We start from the raw sequence: 23,086 nt of genomic DNA on the forward strand, positions 1-23,086 counted from the left end.
TAATGTGTGATGTGGTCTTACGAATATCAGAACTGTTTCTCCAGGCTGTGGCAGGAATCTGTTTTTCTCGACAATCGTAATCATAAGATTCAAGAATTCGTTCCTAAAAACAAGATTGCAACCGTGTAGAACTGTAATCTTTGAAGAAAGAAAGTTTCTTTTGGTACAGAGATAAAGCACAAAAATAAAAACGTGCCAGTTAAAATTCTATTTGGTGCTGCTTGCCGAATTTAAACTTTTTTCTAACCAAAATGTGTGGTCTTTATATGTTAAACAGAACACTTAGTTGCATAATTCGTAACACAGTGGTCGTTTAGTTAAACTAATTAATTTACTTGACAAAATTAATTGTGCAATTTAAACGTTTTACTTTATGCTGTTAAAATAGTATAGATGTGAAAACGGAACAGGTGCTGTGGTAATTGTTTTTTTTTTATTTCACCATTTTTTGTCAATGACATTTAGTTACAATTTCATGTTACTTCACCTTGTAAGTTTGATTTCCCTCATATGCACACAGATCAAACAAACAGTCGTTGTATGCAACAAACGGATTAAAAGTGGAATGACATGGAGCGAATGGACCAAAGGGATCGATCAAAATAAAACAACTCTTTCGGTGAGTATCCAAACTTTTTGGGTCGTCACATGGTGTCGCAATTACGCCAGATGTACGTTCGCGGCAACTGATTGCAAAAATTATTTTTTACCTTTGAAAGACGTTTAAATACGATCTTTGATTGAGAATTACTCTTTATACAATCATGTTGCCTATTTCATTTCCATTCCCAACTGGCACATTGCGGTAAGTATTTTTATAGCAAACAAATTGCTTAGTTAAGTTTTAAAACGATAAATTAAAAATTAGTATTACGTAATAAAGAGGCACGTGGTTAAGTTTTTGACAGAAATCCTCAGTACATCAAAATTAACGACAAGGCAAATAAGTATTGGAATAGATTGAGTAATTCGTTACCCTGCAATATTGTCTTTGGTGTAAGCGAGACATTCCTGAAGTAAATTGCCGAAGAATCCGTGACGAAAGCATAGTTGCGAGCTGTTTCGCGGAGGTTCGGGAAAGTAGTTTCTGAACACGACACAATTAATAGGTCAAAATGGTAACAAAATTCTTTCAAACCTTCTTCCGCAAAAGTAATTTATCAGTCAACAAACTGTTTGATATAATCGGATTGTAATTGTCAATTGCAACATTTGATTTTTTGTCCACGTGAACGAATGAAACTGTGTTTTAACCTTAACAGCTTGTAAAAACGGTAGAGCCACTTACACAAGAACTCACGGCACAGGCCTGAGCGAGCAATTATTGCCATCACAAACGCACATGCTCCGTTGCGCGACCTTCGGGGGTTAGCAGGCCTGTGCCGCGAGTTCTTGTGTAAGTAGCTCTACCGTAAAAAACGTGTGTTCAAACGAACAAAAATTAGCACTTTTTACAAAATTTGGTGCACATATTAGGTAGAATAATTATCAAAAATCTCTACAAACCCTTCCAAGTCAATCCCGGTCACCCTCCAGCTCCTGACAAACTTCTCCACATCACTGGTAAGTCCACCTGCACCCGCACCCACGTAATCATTACTCGGATCACCGTCGTAGTTTCCACACAATCCTTCAACCTGGTTTTTAAGGGTACTCCACGCAGACAAACGCAATCTAAACAAAATAAAGGTTTCAGAGAAGTGCACAAAGTACGGTTTCTTTCCATATTTTGCACTAGTACATTATTAAAACTTACATTTATTTGTATCTGTTTTAAAAATACATGTAATGAAAAAAAATTAAGTTAGTTAATGGCTTTATGTATTTACACTTTACTAAGATAATTTATGACATACAAGGCTTGTTTCGATGACATATTTTGGATTTGAGGCATACTGTTTTTGAAACCACAATAATCAACAATCCAGTTTCTGACTTAAGCTGTGACAAAGACATCGTTTAAACGCGCCATCAACAACAGCAACGTGATTGGTAAAACATGGCGGAATTATCAACTAACGAGTTCAAACTTAATTGACTCTTAACACGCAAACGGATAACGAAAAGGTTGGATTTTGTCATAGGTTCCGGGCTAAAGGTTCACCACGTCATGATACATAAGGGAACTATTATGCCAATCTTTCCAGAAATGTCAGTGTTGTGCAGTTGGTCTCAGTAAGTTTATGACCTTGTGCCAAATATATAGTAAGTGTGCATCAGCTTAAACTGACAAATGCTCAGCAAACTACGAAGCTCAAATGCATAAAAGCTCGTCAAATTGCGCAAAGCAAGATTGACGCAGCTGTTATGGTAATTTGTTTGGCTAATACCAAAATTGCCGGCAACATTTCATTGAACTTTCGCCACTAATACATTTGGTAAAATTTCGCACAAAAACACAATGTGGTAGAACTGACTTATAATTAAACGCACCTATCTTCTCCATCCCAGCGGATAACGAGACCAAAGTTGAATGTTACAATGATGAAATGAGTGCTGCGTCGAAACTGCACAGCGGGGAACGATGTACCAGGAAATATCACATCGCCGTTGTACTATACAAAAAATCAGTAGGTATTAATCAACCAAAGCGCTAAATTTATCGGTTTTACCGAAAGCCCCACACTGTAGATATAATGAAAAGGATTGGGTAAAATAAAATTGTGTAGCATCTACACATAGCAGAAAAAAAGAATTTTGCATCTGAAATATAATAGTCTTACCTTTTATGCGCTTAAATTTGCCCAACAAAGGGTCAAGTACAGGTTTTACATGTTATCAGCAAAAATACACTGTGCTTATATGTTCATTACCTGAGAGAATTTCATTTTTATTTGGTGTTGCTTCTAATCTAAATTTATATTTACGAAGGATAGTTTCAAAAATACTGCTTCCTACCTTAATAACTGGACCTTGAGTAAGTGTTACATTATACGGGGAATCACCGTTGACTCGGACTTGAACTTCAGACACGTGAGAAACGGTGTTGTTAGGTCGAGGTTGGGCGTTAATAGCCACAACTGTGAAGGGTGTCAATGGAGACGATTCTCGAGATCTGGTAAAGTGATTGGAAAAAACAGTTTTGCCAGCGCACAAAACCTCACAAATGATTGGACTATTTCATTGAGCTAAAAACGACACGCGTTTATGTGTCAGCAAATGGTAATGAATACAATTGGTATTTTAGAAAGTGTTTTATTTTTAACCACAAAGGGCTGGCAGCACCTAAATGCGTTACGTTTACAATTCCCCGTCTGTTTTGTTGCATGTCCGTTGAATCATTTTGTTTAAGTTTTTTCGGCGAGTTGGTGACATCAATGTAGGTTTATCTATTGAATTCACTAATTGGAGAAATTTCGCTGAAGCTTGTTGCTCAGAAAAAACACAGTTATACACAAGGCGGTTGAGCTGACTACTTGCTACAGTAGTAAGAAATTAAAATTAGTTTTGGTGGGGTCACTTACCTGACAAGAATATGAGCACAGGTAGACATCGAATCAAACGTTGCCCCGTCAAAAGTTTTGTAATGGGGATCTCCAATCGCTTTGCATGTTGCCGGAGCCTTTAAGAAAAGTAAATAAGTAAAACACACCATTAGAAACTACCCAGCTGCTAACAATCAAATAAATATATATATCGCAAAATCAAGGTTCAAATTTGTTTGAAACATTGAAACCCTGTTACTCACTTCTAGCCTCGTAACGCATTGCATAAACCCGTCGGCGTTGGGGCCACAACGCTGCCCTTCGCCACAAGAGGGCACTGCAACACATTCAGTCTTGTTTTGCCCGACACACGTGCATTGAAACTTGCAATCCTCTGACCTGTACTTGAACCCTGCAAAAGTTGGAACATTGAAAACATCGACCTTACAACCGCACTATTTATGATATGTCACAGTTATTTTAGAGTACTTTAAAAATGCATTAGTTGGTAGGTCTTGACCTCTTGACCACAATCCTGCCTGTCAAAAACGTGTGAAACCACAACGGAGACAAGACTTCACTTGGGTTAAGTGTTTAATGAATGGTAACAGAATCGAGGTTTAAAAATGCAAACATTTACATACAATTCGGCTTCATTTAATTTAGCTTAAAAGCATAATGCGTTTTTTTAAGCATGGGGTTCCACAAAGTGCTGAGCGCGATTATTTCATAAGCGTTATCTCGTGGTTGGAATCAATCCTTCGTCGTGTAATTTGATCGTGAGTTTAGGCGTTTTCTCTTGAAAACCACCCGCAAGCATTTAAAACGTGCAATGAATGCAAAACCATTTTTACTTCGAAACGGAAAGGCACAGGTACGCGATAACTTTGAATGTGATACGGTTTTAAACTGACAACTTTTTCGCTTAAAAAATTAAACAAAAAGCTTTTAATTAATTATGTGTATAATAAAACTAACACAGTAACCACCTTCTGCCTACAAAGATTTTTTTTAGGTAACTCAGACGTGTAATTGTAATACCTGGCATTCTATAGCTTCCTTGCAGGAGACACCCACAACGACTTCGAGGAACGCAATAATCTCCAGATAGAACAAATCCGTCGTTACAGACACATCCTGCGAAAGTACTTTGGTTTACAGAATGTGGTTGCAGAAATATCAGCACATTGCTATTCCGTGGGGTCTCACATCCATAAAATTTTATTTAAAATTGCTGAATTTTGATCTCCAGTACCAGGGCATCGATGTCAAAAATAAACGAAAGTTAACACATGCCAGAGTCCAATACGAGGTAGATTTGCATTTGAGAAATTAATTATGTCATTGTGTAAATGTGGTTTGCATATAAGACAACTCTGTTCCAAACATACAGTGTTGGGCATTGGAACCAGACGCCACTTATCAGATAATAGGCAAGTATCCATCAATTACTGAAACCGCTGGCATTCGTAGCACTCTAATCAGATTACATAGGATCTAGAGAGGATATATGTGACAGTCGGTGTCGCTACACATATTTATGACGCAATAATGTGGTTTCTTGGAATGTAGAATGGTTTGAATTTTGGTCAAAATCTCCCGCTTCCAGACAATGGAGCTTTACATCGCAAAGACAAAGTACCGCCGGAATTTTAGGAAAACCGATTTTGGGTAGTTTCCACAACAGATGCTACAGGGCTTTGGCTAAAACAATTGAGGTAGAACGTTTATCCGCTAAGAGAGGCGTTGGCGGCGTAAGCACTCAAGGTTCTTGCCTGGACCAAAATTCGGTCGTTTTCATCAGGCATTTTTTTAACGTTAATCGCATCACATTTAAAACCAACGGGTTTGTCCATCTCACATTGTTTGTGATAAACAAACGGGTTTCATATACTATTGTGTTTGTCGATGAAGGTGTTAAAAAACAAATAAAATATTTTTTTGGCGTAACACAATCACCAATCCTGCTGCGAGCAACTTATCAACCCCCAATCGGGCTTTTAACCGCCTTATACGATGCTATCAATTTACAGTGTACTTTAAACCTGGCACAAAATGATAGGTAATGAGATCAACGTGCCATAGCAGCGCCACATTACACGGCTGTAATATTCGCCTTAGCATACTGAGAAATAAGCTCAAATAGATTATCGGATATTACTCACCTTCTTGGCATTTGTCTTCACTTTCTGGCAAAGCGTCGAGACTGGCGCAGGTTATTTGCTCCATAGGCCCGCACGAGTTGTAGTGAGAATTGGGCGGGCATTCCAAGGCTGCAAACCAGAACAGTGCGCGATAAAAACTACAAAGTTAGATTGTTTTCCTCTGCAAAAATCGATTTTTACGATTAGGTTTTGATCAGTTCGAGATACGTTTTGAAATGTTTGAGTAAAATCATCTGAAATTTAGACATAAAGTGTAACGACTGAGATACACGGTTACATGAAGAAAAGAAACAGAAAAAAAGATACATTATTACTCCCAAAACATGCCCCTTTTCAACAAAGCATGTTTTTAAAACATCACCAAGGGATACAATGCCTACCTGCTCCAATTTGAGACCTCCATTCACAAATCTCAGCTCCTTCCAGCTGACAAGCATCCGCATAAGCTCCGACTTGGGTTTCCATGGTGGTGAGAGAGAAGGCAGTGTTACACATTGCACTCACGCAGTTCTGAAACATAATACTTATAATAAATTTCCCTTTTGGAACTTCTGCCACTTACAGGGAAATGTTAAAACAATCGCCAATTGCATTGACACTGCAATTTTAATGTATAAGTAAAAAAATTTGATAGTAAAAAGTAAAAATTCTAACCCGCAATGAGCACAATTTTAGATTATAATTTTGGTTGTGCAGCATAAGACGTGCGCTTGAAATCTCAACACAGTGCATTTGATTAAAACCATATTTCGGTGCTATTTCTGGTAATTTATCCCCAAAGAATATTAGTAAATAGCAACCATTCAGTCAGTATAAAGAAAAATAGTTAACGAATTGTTACAAGAGTTGTCGGGCAATTTAATTGTCATTTGTTCAAACATAACAATTTGTTTCAGTGTATAAAATAGTAGTTGGTACATAGCTCGTGTCCGTTATTTAAGCCAATTTGTATTTTTACCTCAAAAAATGGTTCAGGATCGATTACTACGTGACATGACTTAAAACAGCCCTCAGCAGTTTTTATTATCGAGCAAGCCAAAGTGTTAAGTGAACGTTGAGCTGATGTACATGATGGTTCGTCACGAAGAGGTGGCGGAATACATCTGTGCAAAAACGTGAATACATCAAATTTGAATAACATACATTTCCATGTGGGTAATATTTGTACAACAGGTACTGACTGTTATACTATTACTGATATGTAATATAATAGGTGTACTGTTTTGTTATAGAATACAAAAATACAAAGAAAATTTTTATGCAAACAAAAATGTTACACTGTGTGACTCTTACCTTTCACCACCAACTTGAAAGCTGTTACCAAACTGCTGGGCGGTCATTGTTCCAGCTGACTTCCGTTTAGGACTAGTCAAATCGTCGGTTGGGTTACTGTTCATATCACCACATAGACCTAAAAAATTGTGTCGCATAATTGTTGGTGTGGCGCTTTATGTCCGTCATTTACTGCCAAATGACCATATTTGGAAGGTAGAAATTATGATTCAGCCAAATTGCATGGTCACATGCGCTTTTCAAATAACCTTCCCGCAGATTGGCCAATGGCTCTCTTCTTGAGCGCCGTTTTCTCTTTTTGAGTGCTGTGTTTACATACTCGGTTTACGGCTGGTGGGAGGCAAAACTTTATTTTATACAACATAATTACATAATCTGTTGTAAAATCAGGAGACAATTTCCCCAATTTTACAGGACATTCCGTTTCTAACAATTATAGTACTAAAAATATTATTAACCCAGGCTATTTAGACAAAGCGCTGGATTTCGCTGACAAAACATCGTCTGTAGTATTTAAATACACATTTTACCTTCGACGTGACCTCTGTATTGTGAAGGAAGTCCGATAATGAAGGCAGACAATCCATCATATCTGATCGTGACTCCGCTATCACTTGTCACCAACACGTATTTCCCACTTAAATCAATGTTGAACCCAGGGTAGCGGGCGGGCAGGAATATTCGTACCCCGTCGACCTAAAAAATAACCCAGAATGTTTACCCTTAAAGTATTTTTATCTAAATCGAGACTAGAACGTCGAAATAAACATTGCACAATTGCTTAATTTGGGGGTTTTGCCGCTCACGTGCTTTTGCCTATGTTACACCTCCAATAGCTTTTACACATGTTTTGCACGCAAGCAGTTTCCGTCTAAGTTAGGCTTTTTCACCTGATTTGATGTCGACTGTCAAGTGATGTAGATCGTGCCAAATAACGTCCGGGTTACTTACAGGTTATAACGACATGTCTGAGCTTAAGATCAGACTCATTTGACAAGTAATCACGTGCGCTAATTGCGTTCTGCTCGAAATGTTTGGCGACATGCACAAATTCTTGAAGTGCAGAACTTAGCTTTTAAGTGCACGTTCGCTTCCGATGTTAAATATTGTCACGATTAGCTAACGACACGACGATTTAAAACTAGTAGGTTGACCAGTTATTCAATTTTGCTGTACGTAAAAACTTACCACCACCCGCTTGCTTCTGCGCAGTTCAATATGTTTTGTTGCCATGGTAACATGCACAAGGCTGACGTGAGGTCGTCCGTCGTTTCCAAGATTCATATCGTTTTTAATCTGCACAAAATCAAACAACACAGAATTGTTACATAACGTAAACCAGATTCGGGCCTGCAAAGGTTACTTCAGTTGCTGTTTTAAATATTTGTTTGTGTGACAATCTAATGGTGCTACAGTTTTTTTGCAAACATGGTTAGCTCACCGTTCACGATATTTCGATCTTGTTTTTAAACAAAACATAGTGTTGGCAGTGCAACGTTTAAAATTGCGTCGAAAACTACGTGGAAATCGTTTTTCTTCGCCCTTTACATATTGAGCCAATTATCTTAACTGTGCCCAGTCGCTACAAGTTTCTGTGACCACTTGCCGATGAGCGATATCAGATAAGATGCGATCGTTATCTATTGTCCCTTTACCTTCACGCCCACACTGAAGCAAACTATTTTACGTACATGCAGCGATGTAACCTTACATTCATGCATATGTAATGTTTAGGGGATTAATAAGCTTGTGGTCCAACACACAGATTTTGTTAGCCACATAAATTGTGTAACTTGTGCAACGTGGTAAAAACTGTTGGTTAAAATACGCAAACACTAGCATTCAAAGCTTCACAAATGTACTGCTAGAGTTTTCAATACACCAAAATCTTTATAATTTTGAATACTGGCAAGCAACCTAATCAATAAATGATGCACATAAAATATGAAATACAGTGAAACACATAAGGTCGAACATACCGTGATATTAAAAGGTTGCAAGTTTTTGCCAATCATTTGCAGAGGGTCGAAAGTGGTAAGAGCGAGTTGGTATCGACAGCCACCTGAAAAAGTGTACTGTAGTCCGTCGAAACTGATGTAATGCATACCTCCCACTCCGCGACAAAACGATTGTGCTGCAAAAAAGAGATCGGTGTTATCTTGGCTCGCGTTACAAATCGCAACCGCTCGATCTTCACTTACTTTTATCCACTAAAACCGAAACACACTTTTCTTCTGAGAATAGCCTAAAAACATTTTTGTGAAGCAACTCGTTAATTGCACAACGGTTAGTTTGGGTTAATAAAACAATAAATTCGTTTTCGTCGATTTGAAAACAATTGAAACTATTGAATTTACCCAGAAGACTGCTGTGCCGACACGCAAATGGTATGTCTTCCGGACTGAACTTCATTAGGGGTCCATGATACCTCAGTTTGTGTCAAACCCTCGCCAATGCTAATAGTATCGCCCTTTATGATCCCCTTCGGACCATTCGCAATAACCCGGCTTACTCTGTTAAAAGTTAAAATAAATCCATTAAATTGTACGTTTTACCAGCAGTAAAACCAAGTTAAAAACAGCACCTGTCGTCTGGGCTGCAAACTTTTGTTTGAATTTCCACAGAAAATCGACGACCAGGCTTAACAACAGATAAATGATTGGGTTCCATGTTAACAGTAACCTCTGGGGCAACTCCTGTGCAATTCTTAGGGGCCAGTTCATTTTCTCCAACTAAAAAAGAAAGGTCGTGTTTTGTGCAAAAAAAACACAGTGCTTGATGTCTCATTGCAATTACATCGTACAGTTTATAAAACATATTTCTTGTTTATTTAGTTCAGGTTTACATGAAAAGTACATGAAAACGTAAATAATTTGTAACTTACGTTGTATGACAAACTGAAACGGTACTGCACTGAGTGGCTGAGTCCTTAAGATCCTTATTGGCCCAACTGTAATTGAATCTTGCGTGTGGTAATCTTCAACTACGACAGCGAGGGCAACGTTACCACGAACGGGGCTAGAAGGATTGTAGTTCAGAACACAATTCGCCTGAAAAATGAAAGTTTGGTTACCTCAAGACTGTACACAAGTTAATCCTACGGTCAATAGCCGATGTAACGTCATAAAGGCAGGGACAACGATAAAGCATTTTGTAAAACAGTATGTTTGGTCTTTCGCAAGTAAGCACGCCCTACCTATGTAAAATAAAATAAATGATTTTTAGTTTAAAGTTGTTAGTTTAAAAATGTCTCAACATGGCCCAACTACATTTAATGTAACAGTTTGAGGCAAGCGTGTTTTAAACATACTTTCAAGTATGGCACAAAAATCTGTTTCCTAATTTTTTATGTAATTGCAGCAGTGTTTTTTTTAATTTGGATGACAACTATATTGGGCAAAGCTTTTAGATTAAATTACGACAGCAATATGCTAGAAACCCATTGACATTAATGTGGCTAAAGTTGCAGGAATCGCAACAGTTCATGACAAATTAACGCCCAATCCAGATTACAAATCAATGCATTAATGCTGTTTTTACCTTTACCAAACACGTTCACAAGTAATTGGGTCAAACAATTGTCACGTAATTCCGACCCAAAACGCCTGACGCAAACTGCGTTGTTATGATTATGTTGCGCAAGAAGAAAAATTACGCATTTGCAAAGGTTTGTGACCAACAATCCACCAAAAGTAACGAATCTCCGAAAAGCAAGCGGTTTTGTATTTCGTGGCAATGTTGTCGGTGGCGTCTTGTACAATATAAACACAAGTTGTTCTATGAGGACACTACAAAATCAGATGTCCCCCTTCATTCATTCTATAATTTAAGTGTTTTTATGGAAATATTTTTTCACAAATTTGTTTTACTGGCTTAAATGTACTGATTTTATTGCTTTTGAAGCTCCCTAGCCCAAGCAATAGTAACGTAAGTTGCGTTTTTTAACAATTTGTAACAAAGTAAGAAATCCATGTAAAGTCATTTTTTAGTATCTGCTTACCGCTTGATTAAAACATCAAGTAATAATAACGCAAAATATAAAAAAGGATCATATTTTATGTCAACTACCTCATCCAGAGTAAAGTCCTCATGAAACGAACACACGTGACCGCATTCCAAAAAGTCTTTACCCAATCTGCACGTCACATTATCTTGGTCTTCGTCGCTCACATTCAGTTGTATGCTTGCCGCTATTCCAGGTTCTAAACTACATGTGAATGTATTTTTTACAATGTGATAATAATCTTGAAAATGGTAATATTGTAAATTGGTTCCATGATGTTTTTGAATTTTATACAATTAGTTCATCCCTTCGCGGCGTGAGGGCAAACTTGATGTAACGTTTGATTTCAGAATATAGTAATTTAGCAAAAGTACCAGTTGCAAGTCAAAAATATGCGGTACAGAAGTAGAATTGGAACAGATGTTACTGTGAAAATCATCAAGTGGCTTATAGCTTCGAATCAGGAAACGGGCACCATGTAATTGTAGACAGATAGCACATAGCTGTCGCACGTCAAGTGGGGGGTTTTAACCAGCCTTTACAGGCGCCTGCCAGTTGGTGTCCGATAACTTGGTCTTTCGTGCGACAGCTCAAACTTCAACGGTTTGGACAAAAAGAACATTTCCGCTAAACAGGCAATCAACTATAATTCTTGAATGAGCAAACACATGCTATTGTTGAAAACAACGTCATTTACACGTTAAATTCTTGTAAAACAACGGTTGTAATTGACAGTTTCTGTTAATTATTTGCCAACGGGGTTTTAACTGTCCACAAGGACGTAATTGTGCTTACGTTATTGCAAGCGGTGACGTCACAACGGGTGCACGATTAATAAGTCCTGTGTCGCTTCTCTCCCCTAAAAGAACTTTCGTACTCAGTGCAAATTCCGAACTGTCTTTGCTGTTTAATGTTTCGCTCCAACAGCAGTGCATCATCCTATGTAGAATAACAATGGTTTGTGAAACCCATTTTTTACATTTGTTGAAAAAATTACTAGCAGAGTAAATAGTTTTGTTTCCCAAAACATGAATGTTTTTAAACTTACGAAATTTCAAAAAATGTGTCTTCTTGAAAAGTGTAATCAACTACGTTTTGTCCTGTTGCCCAATCGTTGGCTTCATCGAAACCGGTACAATGCACTCCTAAAAAACACGAATATTAAGTAAATACCGAAACATGTAGTTACTGTCGAGTGTTATGATACATTTTACTGTTGGCGGGCATAAGCTCAAAGTCTAAAAGATGAGAGACGTAGGTTGATTCTATTGAATTAAAAATCATAGGTTCTAATTCCAAAAACAAACATCACGACTAAAAATGTCCAAGACAAATGATAAAGACGTCACTAAATGAGCGTTGCCAGAAAGTGTTTTAAATTGTTTTTGTATGCTAATAAAAAATGTAGACATTTAAGCATCATCGGCCTGTGCAAAAAAAGCAAGAACAGCGCAAAAACGTTGTAAGTGCTGCCAATTGTGAGTGGGCAATTTATATTCTTCCCGGAATCTTGATGCAAGTATTTTAACCGAAAGCATGTAACTTGCACGCAATGATGACGAGGTTCTGATAGCTAGCTCTGAAATGTCAATCGAAAATTGCAAAACACGCAAAACTTTGGTTGTATTTGGTTCATTAGTATAATTATTAACATGATTTAACGTCAAGTTTATAGAGCTCTTCTGGCAAATGATTTAACGTGATGTTGTGTTACCATTTCTTAATAATCAAAGGCATTTGTAGATGCATTGGAAACTAAAACTGATGCCGCCTTTTTATTTCCGCATGCAACAGGTACACACACCGATTCAGTGTAACTGCTCAAAACTATAATCGGCGCTGATGTAGTCTACTTTGTTTCATAAAATATTTGTCCATTCATTCTGAATGTTAATTGATACTTAGGCTATATTTTAAATTTTTTTGAATATTTAGGCCGGAAAGTTGTACCGTGATAAAAAGATACATAATTACACTGGGTAAATTTAGTGCAACAGTCACTTATGTGCGTACGCGTGATTCGATGTACGATTTTCATTTATTTACAACGTTAATCGAAACAGTTTCCAAGTAATTCAGAATTAATTTATTTGGTGTGCATCGAATTCGGTATAAATACGAACAGTCCAACTGCATCAGAAAAACAAAATCTCTTACTTGTGGACCCCACTGGTCCGGAACAACCAGACATACACATCCATTGTGAATCTCTTGCACCGATTAAACCCGCCTCGGCAATCGTGGAGTTGTCGCATTTCGCGTGAGATCGAATCCAGGACAATCGGTATGTGAATGTCACCTAAAACAAATTATCATTGTAAAAGTAAACTGATAAAACTATTCGTGTTATGTGCACATAACAGCATTATTTGTGTTAAATTACTCACTTTCTCAAATAGTGAATAAAACATCATAACAAATGTAAATACTCGCCACTTTAAAATGCGTTGTGGCAGCAGATTTCAGAACCCGCGCAGGTCAGTTAACTTACAGTTTCGCCTTTCAGCATCACAAATTGCAAGCATGAAATTACTGGTTTCTGTTACGACCTTTCTACCCCACCAGGGCAGTTTTGCGCCAACGGCGTATCTCCCATGTAATTGTATTTGTTTTCCCAGCACATAACGTACATATTGTATGACGGTTTATAGTTATAGGTGCGTAAATGTAGCCTATTTCAGAACGTTACTTTGGCCTCTGTGTGCAAGGTGTTGTCGATAAATAGCTTTCTGCGCAACATGGTAAGGAGACACGATAATTTTGCACAGCTAAGTTTTTGTGCCAACTCTTGCAAAGTTTTGGTTTTCATTTCGGCATACTTTTACAGGCTTTATTTGTTTGTAATTAAACACACCGGGTAATGATTTTGCTAGATGAAACTGCCAGAAATGCTTTGGCTAAAATTCAATTGCCGTTTGACGTTATTAAATTCTTGCCAGGTCACGCAAGTTTTTGTCTTGACGGCAAATTGACTGTAATTTACGACTAAAGGTGGCAAATTGAGTCTCGTTGGAATTTTGTTTATCCTTCATCATCGAGTATTGTCACGTGGTATTACAAGCTAATAAACTGAACCGAATGGAACAAATTAAATTAAAAAAGGGCAATGCCATATTTGCGGCTATCATTTACTGCATAACACAGGGTAAACAAAGATTTGGACGGTTTAACACTGCCAAGAGTCAATCATCAACAAGCGATGTTTACATACTCGATGATAGATCACGTAAACTTTTCTACTTTCAACTCATTACGTTTCGTTATAGAACAGCGGAAGATACGTACAGTCAAACTTCGATGCTATGCCACCTTGATATTATGCCACCCTCGCTACTATACCACTTTTGATCGTCACCAACTAAATTCAATAGAAAATATATTTACTATGCCACCCCTTACCCTTGATACTATGACACATGAGAGTACAGTATTACTGTATTAACGGTCTGGTTCCGGATTGAAAATTGACAATTTTTGGTTTGAGCTCATGATAAAACAGAGAAAACATGAAAAACAAATCGTTGAGTAAACAAACGTGGTCATGTTAAGATGTTTCACGGCTTTGGAGCGAGTTATGTAAACGTCGTTCCGTGCTTGTGTCACGACAAAACTAACAGAACCTGTTTGTTCTATATGCACGATCTATCCGTTTTTTTGTAATAAATTATACTGCATACTGTACCTACCTTATACTGTATACAGTAATAAATTACAATCGTACAACACAGCGTGGCATTACAGAACATTGTCATGTCACAAGGCTATTTTTACAACCAACCCTCGCTATTATGCCACCCTCGCTACTATGCCACTTTCTCTCGGTCCCAAAGGGTGGCATAGTATCGAAGTTTGACTGTATTAGAGTTGTGGTCTTGCGATAATAGCGAAGGGTTGCTAGTCTTGGGGCTATTGCAAGCTATCAATCACCCAAATTAGGCTATAACCTATACTTTCTGCACAAGGTGAACACGTAACAAAAAGTAAGCCCACAAACATTAACATTCTTACTGCCTACCTTTCTGTTGCTCGAAGAATAATCGTCGCTTGGTTTCCACGAAATCGTCCCTCCGCGAAAATGCGTTGCGTTCACGGCTGCGGCGTCCGAAAAAACTCCGACTACAAATAACACGGCCAGGGGTACAATAATTTTCTGTAAAGTCCGAGTAATCGTCGACATGTTTGTTCTCCGCCTCTTCCTGGTTTCGTTATTATAACGACAGGGGCTCTGTGCAGCAGCTCTACAGTTTACGCAGCACAAACGGAATTTTACAGAGTTCGTATGATTCCTAATGCCAATAGAGCCTGCAAATGCATTTTCCTGTTGCATTGTATGTCCACCTCCTTCACTTCGCATCATCAATGTGTCGCGTTTAGCGCTTAAACAGTTTGCAGTGACAACGTGCTCTATGCGTCGGTACATGGAGGTTTACTGTGGCGCACTACGTTGTCATGTGTTCGACGCGTGCTGGACCTCTCACTAACACCCTGCCTTTTTCTGGGGCCCTTCGTCTTTTCGATCGTGACAATTAAGCGGCAAGGATTATGAGGCGATTCGTGACCGACTGCCCGTATCGGACAATGCCCTGTGATGTCATTTTGTGGCCTGACGTAAAAGTCAATTATCTCTCATAAGTTTCGGGCGAAACTTGTTGGCGTAACCATGTACATTTCGTGTAGAAAAAAAACGTAAGCAAGTTTAAAAACACAAGCCTGAGCAAAACGTAACAAATCTAAAAAGGTTACATGCTAATTACGAAACCTGTGATGTGCATCTGTTTACGTTACTTAGGCCGCAGCTTTGCTTCTTATCATTATGTTTTGCGCCTACAATGCAAATACACCCAGAGGCAACATACCCTTCGCTAAAGCGACGAACCGTTGCACGGGAATGTGTCAAATATTTTCTCTTTCTATCTGCAAAGTATCAAAAGCGTCACTCATATATGCAGCAACATTACAACATTGCTTATTACTGTTTTGCCTGGTTTTCGGCAAAATTTAACGACAGTATGTGCATGGAATAAAATGAATTATATGAGTCAAACTTACATTGTTTCAGGTTGAGGTATCAAACAATAAAAAAGCACATGTCTGTAAAGTACCTTATAAGGCACAGCTAAGCAAGTAATTAATAACTACGCCGGTATTCTGCCTAATCGCAACGTTCACAGTCTTTGATGGGATCGGTGCTCTGTTGTGTTGATGTAACGAGCAGATGATTTGAATGGGTTCACAAGATTACACTACAACCTTCGCCGTAAATCCCCTTCAATCCGATTTCAACTACGCACAAACGGGCTAGATTCAGGATTGCTTGCACCTGTAGCGCTTTTTTGAATACTTGCGTTACTTTCGGTCGTAGCAAGAAAACGGGAGAATGTGACATTTGCAGTAAGTTAGGCGTGTCCTGGCAATTTTGCAATCATCTATTTTTTATGCATTATGATTTTATTTTATTTTGTTTTCAATTTTAATCTTGAGGTCAACTTTTCACCTCAGACTCATTTTATATAGCAATTTGTATTAATTTTGACACACAAAATTTTGAAAATTCGTCTACCATGTAAAAGGTCATCACAAACATCTTTAACATTTAAAAGTAAAAAAAAAAGTTTATGAAAGACGGCGTTGTCGTTGGTGACTTTGCTGTGTGACCACACCGCTTAACATCGGCAACCACAATTTCGCGTCAACGTTGGCGTATCTATATGTGGCAAGCAATTGTCGTCAGTGCAGTTGTGGAAAGCAGAAAGTGCCATTACACCACCTAGTGTGCAGTAACGTGTAAATGCCTGAAAAGTTTATTCCTGCCCCTCTTTTAAATTCAAAAGATGTACACATACACGTAGTACGTTGGTGTGAGTTTGCAGCCGCACGATCTTGTTATCGCTGTTTTATGTGTGGTTGGTTGCAATTTATCGCTTTATAAGAAATTTGTCTTACAAGATATGCCATTATCCTGATGAAGGCGTCGTGTATAGGACGTCGAAACGTCGATTGTTTATAATAAAACTGCTGGATGAGCAATACTCGGTTAAACATTATGCCTGGCAGCAATAGCTTATTTGGTAATTCATTAGTTTGACAATACTCACACAACTTGAAATTTATGTTAATTATTGATTGTTCTCTAATGTAATTGATTTGAGGAAAGTAACACTGAAAAGACCAGGAAGTGAAAGGTTTCAGTTACTTAACAATATGTTTTCCAGCAACTATCATAATCAACGATGAGATAACAATGGCATGTCTTATTCATACAACATATTCACAATGTATTCACAATACACATTTCTCCTTGCAAAGTCTACAAAAATATGTTCAGTTGTTTTGCCATCAACAAACAAATCTCATCCGGCCACAATACTGCGTCTTTCTGATTAATTTTTGCGTGGCTTTTCTTATCGCTTTGCAAAATACCCTAGGCTATGCGCTTATCGTAAACAACTCTTTAGAAAAATCTGTGCAAAAAACCTGCGGCTATATGACTGTCAGTAATTTGTGCACAGTATTTTATTCTCTGGATAAAATTACCCCTTGCGATTTTAAGCACATTTCTTGTTGTGTGGTTTGTAATTTCATGAATCGAACCTTATTTGTATCGTTCGTGCATATAAGGTCACATATAACACGCCCTTTTAATCTAAAAGGAGTGGTAAAGAGTTTGCGAAATCAACGCCGCTTTACAACAAACCAAATTGTTTTAATATCACTCCGTTTTTCAAATTTTCTCTAAATGCAAATGTGCAAAGTCGCCGAAAAAGCATTACCTTTATTACCTAACTTCGACACCTATACTAAACTGATACTTTCAGTACACTGAAATTGGTCCCCGTTTTTCTTTGTACCCTATGCTCACTTTTGGCGTTATAACCAGGCACTACCTGTAGTACTCGACGTATCACACTAATGTAAGATTTTGTGTTGTTAGTTCGATTTTAAATGATCTGTTATCTGGAATACGGGCCCCGTTGTCCGAATTTTTCGTGTTCCGAGTGCACAGGATCTGATAACTTTTAGAGTATTTAGACAAAGGTGTCTGTTTAGAGTTATCTGACAGCGCAGACCGATGGAGTGGTCGAGCGGATTTTCGGAAAATACAACGTCGAATTCTCGCGATATGAGTCAGACACTAATACCTTCTATGTAACCAACGCTGTAAGATTTCTCGTTGCGTAAAATTCTACAAAAATTGCGATTTACTATTCGGTACAAATAAATTACTTGCTTGACACAAAACAAAGCTGATATGAGGACACCAATATTAAATCAATGCTGAACCAGGCTGTTTTACCAAAGACTACAAATTGTCATTGTGAACAGTCTAAAACAAAACAACTTCAAAAAATCTAAGTTAGAAACAAAACACCTACTCACGTATAAAAACACCATCTTCGGGCACTTACGTTCAATGTCTATTGCAATTTCAGAAGCTACGTTTCTCACAAGAAGGTCCTGCGTGAATCGGTCATTTAATATGACAGACCCTGGTAAAACAGTCGTGTCTATTCAAAAAGAGGCGTGATAGACAGGAGTCATGACTTGCCGATTTCGGGTACCACAGCATGTAAATAAGGCCCGTGTCCAGGGTGCCTGGCCCGATACAAACGATTACCGGTGCCCACCGGAAAACGAATAGCGTGTTTGTTGTTACATAACGTGCCACTTAATATTGTGTTTTAATGCAAATTTGCAGACCCACCAGTATTGCGTAATAGTAGTTTGGTAATTGCGCCACACAATAAACTGCTGATTAGGTCACGACCTCTGTTATTTACCCTTAATGACTGCCGGCGACGTGCTATGCCCCCGTGAGTTACCAATATTGTTTCCATTTTCGGAGGCAATATGGCAAAGCGCCAGTTATTCTTTGATGTATGTAAACCTTGGTTTAAAAACGTTATCGCTGTTTTACTATTTGGTTAGATTTTGAAACAACATGCGAAAAAGGCGTATAATATAAACTTACGATTATGTTTCCTATGAGTCTAATGTGTTGAACTATTTTTAAATTGATGATAAGTGCATCGCGCAATTAAGTGCATTTTTTCGCTAAGCTCATGCGCATTCTCACTGTATGTAAATGAGTACTTTTATTACAACAATATTATCAATAATGACATACTTATTTGCTTTTCGAGTCTTAACGTAGGTTGTTATTGTTCTTTAGTGTCCACACAAATTTATTGCAACTTTTAGTCTTTTGTTGACCCTTGACCCGAAACACGTCACTGATCATACAGATAAAAAACTGGCCGTCAGGCATATTAAGTGACTGTTTTACTGCCATCAGCTAACAAGCTAAATATTCTATAGATTAAAACCAATTGTCACAAGTACACCTCTCGTTCGACTGTGGGATTTTGTTCCAACACAAAAACTCAATAGTTAAGATTCTTGTGCTAAAGAACTTTGCCTTCGTCATATTCAAGGTATTACCTAATAAAAATTCCGCACCTTCTTTACGCCACGAAAGGATTTTTGTAGGAATTGCGGTTGTGCACCTGCCGGCTAGAAACAAACAATACTTAGCGGGAATTTCATTCCACAAACCACAAGATTAAATCGTCTTTGTTGTAAGTTTAACTAACCGCGAGCCTATCACAATCACGTCTCTTATTCCTTTATTAGCTGCAACTGAGCAATATACCTGGTCACACGAAGTTATTCTACAGTTTTTCCTATGATACAATTTAAATTGTACTTGCAACATGGCAGCAAGTATAACTGTTGCTTTTATGTCAACAAATTTGGTATATCACATAACCGTCTGGAGTACAAGTCACGCGGTATGTCACTTTAGCCTAAAGCCGAACCATAAACATAAAAAATGTAACACAGTCAGTGCGAAACAGCTGAGCAATGATCACATCGTGCGCAAGATCTCGATTAGATATTGTGATAGCCCACGCGTTCCCCCAACAAGTCGAAGTAACGATTTCTGCAGAGAGGTAATTTGCCTGTTTCTCGCAAACTGTTGACCTGACATTTGCCGAGGCCAACCTAGATTTGTTAACCACGGTTTGAGGGAATTCCAGTAAAGTTGCTTTGCTGTTGGGATGCTGCCAGGCTTCTGGTGTGCACATAAAACTTTTGTCATGTGGATTGCAAAACGGGGCGTCGGCACAAATCCGCTAAGATAGTCCAACTGATCAGTAATTTATGTTCAACAGTAGCCAAGCCTAACGTACTTAATAAGTAATGAAAAATGTTTCTCGTTTTACCTTACAATCAGGTTAGCTGAGCTTATAGGTGGCTATCATGTTGTGAAACCGTTTTTTTATTGTGGGTATGCACTGTTATACACCGCTTGGACCATACGACGTTTGATGAGATATTTCTCGGTGGTGAATAACAAGTTAATACTCGTACGTTTAAACGTGCGTAACAGTCGTGAAACGACATGTCAAATCCATTAAAACAGTGCATGCACGAAAAAGTGTTAAATCAGGTAATCTGCTGACCTGCTTTGCACTGTCGTGACGTTCATGCGTCTCATGTTATTCGGAACGTTCCCAAAATGCGCAAACGGTAAACTTTAACCCGTTCTTGCATGCGATTTTTTGCAAAGAAAATGGCGCAAGACTTATCTTACTTACCCTTTGGAAGTAAGTTCCAGTACTTAATGACCTTTAAATTCGTCATTACACTGTACTGAATGATGCAATTGCACCATGGTTTCAAAGTTAAACTTTTGAAACCGTTCTTTGAAATTTGAAATTTGAAATTAACGCTTTGCACCTTTAAGCAATTTTTAAAAAGTTTAAAGTTTTTTTTTGCCATATTCGCTAAACAAACTGTCGGCGAGACAAGCATTTTTGGGCGTAGACGACATTTCGCTGGTTAAAATTAATGATTCTTTGACGCAAAGGCTTGTCAGGTGGTATCGAATGACGTCAATGTTAGTTGCAACTGTCATGCAAAACCCAAAGTTGCTTTGGCACTGTGAAGTCGTTTGCATTAACTGTTAATGAAGACAGCATGATGCCGTTAGTTGGGTTAACCAAGTTCAAGATGCAGAGTTATCAAACAACAACCATTTGATTTCGAAGTACGAATACTTGTAGCTATGTCTGAATTTTCACTTTGGTAATAAATGCATCTTTTGACAATACCACAGTTATCATAAGAAAAGTAAATTTATACGGTGGCTGTTGATAAATCCGCTGCAACAAAACATCTGCACTTGCAAAGTTTCGTAGTACAAACAAATTGCCGGAAATCACGTGAAAGGCCAGCTGTGATAATGACGCAACGCATTACCAACAAAAAACGTGAAGTTTTTGCGCTACCGAAGCAGCAACTTTCATTTTGTCAAAGTTACACCCTTTTTTCTCGGCCGTAAACTTGCGAAGTATACATACATGTTATCTAAGCCATGGCCATTATGAGCGAAAGAAGCAATGTACCTCAAAATTTCATAACTTTCGAACAACAGATTGTCGTTCACCGCTATAGCGTTGGACTTTAAATTGTCAACTTGCTGCAAACTAATTTCAAGAGAAATGAACAACCAATGTTTTAGATTTTGGTGTACAAATCATCTTTGTAAAACTGATCCTATGTAATGACTTTTGCATCCAACTAAACACTGTATAAGCCAACTAGAAACGTACCTCACAGAACTCAATTACATCTAAGAACTACCAAATATTTCTGGGTCTACAAATACGAGCTAGATATCTCAATTTTGTCACCACAGAAAAAATAATCTGTAACTACACTTTATCTACAGTTTCGTTCGCTTATTAAAATTAAAAATCAGCCTTGGTGGTGGTCATGTTGAATTACGGTCTCTCGATAGCACAAAGATGATGTATGTGCTGTCAATAACAGATAAATTGGCATTTACGCCCGTTTTGAAACCACCTATCGCCCACGCAGCCGGACACAGCGCACTTGAAATCATCGAAGATATCTCCCAAAACGAGGCTTTATTTGTGCAATTGCTGTTTTGGATGCGCAAATGACAGCCCTGATATGACTGGTCGTTTTAAGTGGATGAATGTGCTTTTGGTTTATTGGGAGTTTGCTCGGGTGTTGTCAATTGCAACTGTACATCTCAAAACCGGGGTTATAATTTTGTCAAGCTGCATTGTCGAGCTAAACCCAGTATTTAGTATTCTGTGCATGTAATTATACCTGCGGGTGATCACAATTCATATTTTTGTCGTACTGTTTCTTTATTCGTTTTGAATTCGAAAGATAAAACTCTCTTGCGTTATTTCAAATAGACCTAAATTTAACGGCATGTTGAATAGTTGTCCTTTTAAAATATGACTCAAATATCTAAAACTTAGGCCTAAAAGTTTTTGAAATTTCATTTGAAATATCTTTCCATGTTTTACCTGCAAAATGTTGAACGCCGCTAAACGTTTGTATAATGCTTCGCTCTTGTCCGACCATTCTTTACGAAGCCTATTACTCAATTGCGCTTTTAGTGGTAAAGTTTAGTTGGATCTATCAATAACTTACCAATCAGAATACAAAATACCGTATAATAAAACCGTATAACTGCCGTATAGAAAGTTATTTCTCACAGCCACAATATTTCTTTGTAGAAAAGCAACTTTGATATCATTTGCTTGTAATTTCTGTGGTCGAAACAAAACAACAGCACGTGTCATCTTGAAACTTGGCCTTTTTTAACTTTTAAGAAACAGGTATACGTTCAAACCACACGCTGTCACTTAAACTTTGACGTGTAGTTCGTTAAAATAACTATCACTTACTTCATACATGTGGTGACCAATAAAAAACGGAATCGAAAGCTGCGTATATTTTTGACACATCCGATTATGTCACTTAATTACTATCAGTCTCGAGATAGAACTTGCCGCAAACAAATTTGATTACAACACACCCACTCTGCATTCTGCAATTCGTCTGGTGACGTTGGTACGGACGCCGCAATTTAGGTACTATTGATGCGATAGAACTTTCCCTCTGCGTTTCAGGTGCTTATTATTATGGCGCTCAAGGTGGTGATGCAAATAGATTATATTATTAACCGATGACTTTCGTGGGAATTTAAATTACCAAATGACCACAATCGCAGCATTTTAACTATCACTCTTTGTGGTAAATAGTTGAGTTCATGTTGATACCAGTATTGCGCGATTTATTAATCGTTAGGTTTGCATGTGAAACTCTGAAATAAAGGTCACAACCTCAGTTGATGGGAACACGTGATTTGGTCA

At 38.0% G+C, this 23,086-nt stretch overlaps 1 protein-coding gene across 2 annotated transcripts in view; it reads right to left on the reverse strand.

Annotated features, from left to right (window-relative positions):
* The window catches only part of LOC145233434 (IgGFc-binding protein-like), a 29,764-nt gene extending 14,417 nt beyond the window's left edge, over window positions 1–15,347 (reverse strand). Inside the window, exons 1-25 of one of the 2 annotated variants that reach the window (XM_080098168.1) lie at window positions 14,902–15,347; window positions 13,044–13,185; window positions 11,935–12,031; window positions 11,682–11,825; window positions 10,952–11,090; window positions 9,768–9,933; window positions 9,468–9,615; window positions 9,241–9,396; window positions 9,085–9,128; window positions 8,863–9,017; window positions 8,072–8,179; window positions 7,414–7,579; window positions 6,884–7,001; window positions 6,549–6,693; window positions 5,971–6,100; window positions 5,591–5,698; window positions 4,467–4,562; window positions 3,689–3,837; window positions 3,465–3,562; window positions 2,899–3,055; window positions 2,434–2,555; window positions 1,507–1,674; window positions 977–1,087; window positions 488–686; window positions 22–103 (exon numbers count right to left, since the gene is read on the reverse strand). In XM_080098168.1, coding sequence (XP_079954294.1) covers window positions 22–103; window positions 488–686; window positions 977–1,087; window positions 1,507–1,674; window positions 2,434–2,555; window positions 2,899–3,055; window positions 3,465–3,562; window positions 3,689–3,837; window positions 4,467–4,562; window positions 5,591–5,698; window positions 5,971–6,100; window positions 6,549–6,693; window positions 6,884–7,001; window positions 7,414–7,579; window positions 8,072–8,179; window positions 8,863–9,017; window positions 9,085–9,128; window positions 9,241–9,396; window positions 9,468–9,615; window positions 9,768–9,933; window positions 10,952–11,090; window positions 11,682–11,825; window positions 11,935–12,031; window positions 13,044–13,185; window positions 14,902–15,306 — 3,553 coding nt within the window. In that variant the 5' untranslated portion in view covers window positions 15,307–15,347. The remainder of the gene's footprint in view (window positions 1–21; window positions 104–487; window positions 687–976; window positions 1,088–1,506; window positions 1,675–2,433; window positions 2,556–2,898; window positions 3,056–3,464; window positions 3,563–3,688; window positions 3,838–4,466; window positions 4,563–5,590; window positions 5,699–5,970; window positions 6,101–6,548; window positions 6,694–6,883; window positions 7,002–7,413; window positions 7,580–8,071; window positions 8,180–8,862; window positions 9,018–9,084; window positions 9,129–9,240; window positions 9,397–9,467; window positions 9,616–9,767; window positions 9,934–10,951; window positions 11,091–11,681; window positions 11,826–11,934; window positions 12,032–13,043; window positions 13,186–14,901) is intronic. The other variant, XM_080098158.1, reaches the window with a different exon arrangement.
* Window positions 15,348–23,086: the final 7,739 nt, after the last annotated feature.

The sequence above is a fragment of the Phallusia mammillata genome, chromosome 1 (genome assembly GCF_965637545.1).
Source record: "Phallusia mammillata chromosome 1, kaPhaMamm4.hap1.1, whole genome shotgun sequence".
NCBI classification, from domain to species: domain Eukaryota; kingdom Metazoa; phylum Chordata; class Ascidiacea; order Phlebobranchia; family Ascidiidae; genus Phallusia; species Phallusia mammillata.